Genomic DNA, 5,841 nt, shown 5'->3' with positions numbered 1-5,841 from the left:
ATTTATTTTCAGAAATCAGTATTTCTGAGGTTGCTTAATTGTGGATAAAGTTTGTGTTTGTATCTCGTTTTTGGGAGCTGATTTAAAGGCTTAGTTGTGTCACCTATTCCACAAAATTTGTCTTTAAACATGCATTGCCTTGAGAGTATATTAGGCATTAGGCATACTTAATCTTCAGTTTTGTTTGGGATATTATTGAAATTTTTCGAAGGGAAAAAAATATCTTAAATTCCCTGCATTAGTTAGACTCAATTATATAGATAAAGATCACCTAAGTCGAGCACTCATATAGAAATACTTTGTACATGTTCAGATCTACAATCATACTCGCAGATTTCCAGAGTTATCAACAGTTGTTGAATGGTGCATGTTAAAATTTGTAAGTCTAAATCCCGCGAAAACAGTCTCAACCCAGCTGCACTAAAGGATGAATGAACTATCTAAATCAGATTGAGAATTGCATCGACAGGCATTGCATATCATCACCTCACAAGCACGCACTTCATTCTAATTCAGGCTCGATTTATTTGTTATTCCAGGGAGGTTAGTGCTGCTGTTTAAAGTGATAGTTTGTATGCTTATAAATAAGATGGGTGGTCTTTTGTGGCAAAGAATCAACATCTTAGGCATTGATTTGACTGTATTTAGAGTATTTGTTTTTTTTGTTCATTCAAGAAGGTGCTGTGTATTACTTGTTTTCCTTCTAATAAGTTTTCAGTGCCCGTGCTTTGCCATAAAATTGTAGAGTTGAATTCGTCAGCGTAAGGCAAGAAATCTCATGACAGCAAACCCATCAGTCTTCTACAATGTAAAACCGCAAACCCATTAGTCTTCTACAATGTAAAACCGCAAAGGGGCTATAAAATAGTAAAGACTAAATATATGATCCAATTCACCGAAGTATACGAGATGTTTAATGCAAACATAAATCGGACGAATATTCCAGTTGCAAAAAATAAATGATATGCAGGTTTGGCAGATAAAGTTACACAATTATCATGTCTACTCCTTTTTAGGAAGTTAGTAAGTTTCCTCAAAGTATGAAAACTACAGGAAATACAGTGACCTGAAAACTAGAAGGGAAAAAATCCTAATGTTTTTATTTTTAATAATAGCAAAAGGTTACATGTCTTTAAATAATAATGAAAGCTTTTGAAACAAAGCTGAATCACATCATAGACTGAAATTTAAAACTAAGATAAAAGCCGCACGAAATTCAAAGTTCAATACTTCATTTCAGCTATTACGAAATTTCAGAACAAGGCTATATATTTGGGGTGCTTAGATCACTGATAAAAAGTGGGTCTTGGTTTTACTTTTGATCAAACTGGCATCCTTGCGGGGTAACGAAAATCCTGGATGAACCAGGTAATAGATAAAGAGACATGCAAATGTTTGAATGCCTACATGATACTAAGCATGCCTTACAACTTTATTCAGTAATTAGATGCAGATATTCTAGTGGAGATATAATGCTTCAGTGGTGAAGACACTGGCATGTCAATCTCAGGCCACACACCAGGATTTAATTTCCATGGAGTCATGAATAAGCAGTTAGGGTCAAGTGCAAGCCTGGGTAATTTTTATGGAGGAGTACAACCTGTTGGGGAAACTTAACCCAAGAAAATGTTTATGTTCAGTGATTATCTCCTCAAGGCCATTTTTTTTTTGTAAAATTGTAATGCTTCTCTTGAATTTAAGGGAAGCACTTTCTAAAAAAATAAAATAGATGCAGATGTTGTTTTCAACTTTATCGTTCCTTGGGATCAAAATTTAAGAGGATATTAAAAACAAAGATTTTCTCCCTTTTTAAAAGGAGATGTCGATACATTCAATGGGTATGCTTGCTATTTTCCGTTGGGTGAGACTAAAGTATTCAGAACAGAATTGACATTTTCCATAATGATATAAGAAAAACTTGAGAGTTTGTCCTTCATAGCATACATAATTTTATATTTACACTTACATGTGCTCAACAATAGACATGCATAGAAAAGGAGAGGGGAATAAGACTAGTTTTGCAACAATAAAAAGGAAAATAAAACTCACACTACATGCAGCTAATAACAATGGACTCAAATTATTATATAGTCTAGCGACATAGTCACTGCTTTCTTACAATACTCTAGAATGTAGAAGAGCTTTGGCTTCCACTAGCATTGTTGTTGTGAGTTGTACTTGTATCACCCAACAAACATGTGAAATCTGATTGCAGTTTTGGAATGCCACCAATGCCTTGAAAATTGTCTCTAATGGATTGGAGTGTGCCCACAATTTCCATCATAGTAGGTCGTCCTTCAGGAGAATCTCTTGTGCAAAGCAAACCCATGCTTAAGGATTGATTGAGGCAGCTAAGATCTTTATCTGCTTGATTGCTTGTACTAGCCCCTCTCAATAAAGTCTTGTCCACCACTTCCCCTAGTTGATTTGGAAAATGGTTACCCACCCATTTCTGTAAGTTCATTCCTTGCACAAACATGTTGTCAATAGGCTTCTTTCCAGTGAGCATCTCCAATAACAATATTCCAAAGCTATAAACATCACCTTTTGTTGTGATATGCCCACCCAATCCATATTCTGCATTCAAACATTCTCGTCATAAGGTTTATAGTTCAAAATATTTAATAAAAATATGAAACTCATAATATTGTCTAAAATGCCATCTAGTTCAAATAATACCTGGAGGAATGTAGCCCACTGATCCCTTAAGTGCAAGTGTAGAAGTGAAAGTTGAATCCTCATTATTTGCAAAATATATGGTTGCAATCCCGAAGTCTATTACATATGCTGTCAAATCTTCACCAAGAAGCACATTGTTTGGTTTCAAATCACAATGGATCACTTGCATGAAACAATGGTGATGGAGATATACCATACCTTGGGCAATGTCTATTGCTATATTCAACCTTTGAATCAATGTCAAACCACTTTCTACTTCACCATTAGGATATAACCACTTTTCTAAGCTTCCATTTGGCATAAATGGAAATATCAAAGCTTTCATTTGGAGGTCTGAATATGAGGTTATGACTCTAATCAAATTCCGATGCCTGACTCTACTCAAAACTTTGCACTCCTTTTTGAAATTCTTGTGAGCCCCTTCCCTTTCCAAATTGAGAAGCTTGATGGCAACCAGTGTCCCATCATTCAAAACCCCTTTGTACACTTTCCCAAAAGTACCCACTCCTAACAAGTTGGCATCGCTAAATCCATCTGTTGCAATGATGAGCTCTCCATAAGAAATTCTTCGATGCCCCACATTTAAGGATGCCCCAACATTAATAGGAATATTCTTCTTGTGATTTAGTCTACACAAGATTCCTATAACTAAACACAATACAATAGTAACTGCAACTGCAACAACAGGTATGACAACTTTTCTCAGATGAGAAATACTTTTATGCTTGTGAGTAGAGCACAATGACAAATTTACCCAAGGTCCACAGAGACCCGGATTTCCCATAAATGCCGTGGCATTAAGATTTTTGAAAACTCCACCTTTCGGGACCTCTCCTGAGAAGTTGTTGAAAGAGAAATTCAATTGGCTGAGCATTTTGAGATTTGCCAATGATGCGGGTATTCCACCTGACAAATTGTTGGAAGATAAATCTATATTTTGAAGACTTAGAAGTTCACCGAGTGAGATTGGGATTAGACCTTCAAGTGCATTGCAAGAAAGATTTAGGTATTGTAATTCTTTGCAATTTCCAAGCCCACTTGGAATATAACCAGTTAGCCGATTTGCAGAAATATCTATAGCTTGAAGCATAGTCATCTTACTTAGTTCCAAAGGCAAGTGACCCTCTAATAAATTGTTTGAAAGGTTGAAATAGAAAGCTAAATTTGCAAGACTTGCAACGGATGGAGGTATCTCCCCATTAAGCTTGTTGTATGAAAGGTCTAGCAGTAATAAGTTCACACATTTCCCTAGATTTTCTGGTATTTTCCCTGATAACCTATTCATACTAAGATATAAATACCTTAGTTGCTGAAGGTTAGCTATAGAATCAGGAATTCTTCCTAACAAATTATTGCTTTGGAGATCCAAAAGCCCTAGCTTTTTAAGTTGCCCAATTTCTATTGGAATGTTTCTTTGTAAATGGTTGCTTCCCATAAATAACCTTTCCAAGTTTTGAAGGTTTTTTATTGTATCTGGGATTGCCCCAGTGAAAGAATTACCCTGTAAAGACAGATATGTTAAATTAGTTAGGTTACCAATCTGTGGAGGTATTTCCGCCATTAATCCGTTATGTCCCAAGGCTAGGATGTGCATTTCTCTAGAGAGGTAGCCTATTGAAAAGGGCAAACGTCCCGTGAGATAATTATGGCCTAAATCTAGGAGCTGTAGGGTAGAACAGTTGGTAAGCGCAGTAAGAATGGGCAAGTCTGTAGTGCTGCTGCTCACCAGTTGATTGCCACCTAAGAGGAGTGCTTGGAGCTGCGTCAACTTACCCAACTCGATTGGCACCATTCCGCCGAGCTGATTACTATTTAAGTCGAGCTCCTCAAGGTTAGTACAATTGGAGAGGGATGCAGGAATGGTACCACTCAACTGATTAATTCCCAGATAGAGTTCCTGCAACCGCATGCTCTTGCGACACAACTCCACGGGAATGTGACCAGTCAACTGGTTAGTACCGATATCCAATATTCCAAGATTGGTGAAGTTAGAAAAGGAAGAAGGGATTTGTCCTGAGAGGTGGTTCCCATACAGAACTATAACCAATTCGGAAGGTACGCTCCCGGGAGAGTACACTTCCGTGAAGGCTGTTGATATGTTTCCCGAGCAGGTGGGGATTCTACCCGTCAGATTGCTTTCTCGTAAGTTTAAGAATCGTAACTTGGGAAGACCGCATACTAGTTCGGAGGGAATGTTCCCTATGAGATTGTTCCCGCCCATAGAGATGGCCCGTAAACCATGACAGCGACCAAGAGTGGGCGGAATAGAACCTTGGAGTTGATTCAGAAACAGGTAAAGGTTCTTTAAGCGAAACAAATTTCCCAATTGATAGGGAATGTGACCATGAAAAGTGTTATTGCTAAGGTCGAGAATCCTAAGAAAGGAAAGATTGCCGAGAAGAGGAGAGATTGTACCTTGCAATTCCATAGATGAAACATTGAGTGAAACCACTCTCTGTCTGTGGCGACTGCATATGACACCTGTCCACTCGCAGAAGGAAACATTGCGTTTCCACGTAGCGGCTAACGATTGCCATGGATCGTAGGTGATTGCAGAGAGAAATGCAAGGAGAGCCTCTTCATCGGAAGCATTGCCGTGATGAGCATGCCGGTGGTCTGACAATTGAAGGGTGGGTGGACAGAGAAAGAGAATGAAAAAAGAAAAGAGGAAAAGAATGGGAATGGGAACGTTACAGATCTGCATCTTCTACTGCTCTCAAAGGAATGGGAATGTTTTCAGTTTCTTCGTCTATTTATAGGAATTAATTAATTAATCTTTGAACTCTAAATGCATTGCGCGCTGATAAATATAGAAATTCAAACGGAACAAATATTAAAAACCCTAAAGTCCTGCGAGACGCTAATTTTCCACAACTGAAGAAATGCACATTGGTATATTAATAAAATATCGCACTTCGATAAATTACTCGAAAACCACTCTCTCGTCTTTTACTTTTATTCAATGAAATTAACGGTAGCCTCCCTGAGGTGCGGATAATGATAGAAATTCAAGCGTCACACATGAGAAGCGCTAATTTCGTGATAGAACACTTAGAAGCTCATTAGAAAATAGCACAGCGATAAAAGTCATAATAATAATAATACCTATGAACTTAATAGTCATAAGGCCGGTTTAAACGTACTTCTCAACTTTACAGTTTA

General features: G+C 37.7%; 1 protein-coding gene across 1 annotated transcript; it reads right to left on the bottom strand.

The window, feature by feature from the left end:
* Positions 1–1,873: 1,873 nt before the first annotated feature.
* On the bottom strand, positions 1,874–5,457 carry LOC149173287 (uncharacterized). The gene is made up of 2 exons (XM_089427905.1): positions 2,680–5,457; positions 1,874–2,577 (listed from the first exon to the last, which is right to left on the bottom strand). The coding sequence occupies exons 1-2, from the start codon at positions 5,381–5,383 to the stop codon at positions 2,126–2,128; spliced, it is 3,156 nt and encodes a 1,051-aa protein (XP_089284031.1). The 5' UTR covers positions 5,384–5,457; the 3' UTR covers positions 1,874–2,125.
* Between the last annotated feature and the right edge of the window lie 384 nt (positions 5,458–5,841).

The sequence above is a fragment of the Pinus tabuliformis genome, chromosome 4_2 (genome assembly GCF_031772625.1).
Source record: "Pinus tabuliformis cultivar Carrire ecotype Pingquan chromosome 4_2, CPIR1, whole genome shotgun sequence".
Lineage (NCBI taxonomy): Eukaryota > Viridiplantae > Streptophyta > Pinopsida > Pinales > Pinaceae > Pinus > Pinus tabuliformis.
Note: the sequence above shows the minus strand (reverse complement) of the source record. Positions and strands in the feature narration are given on the sequence as shown.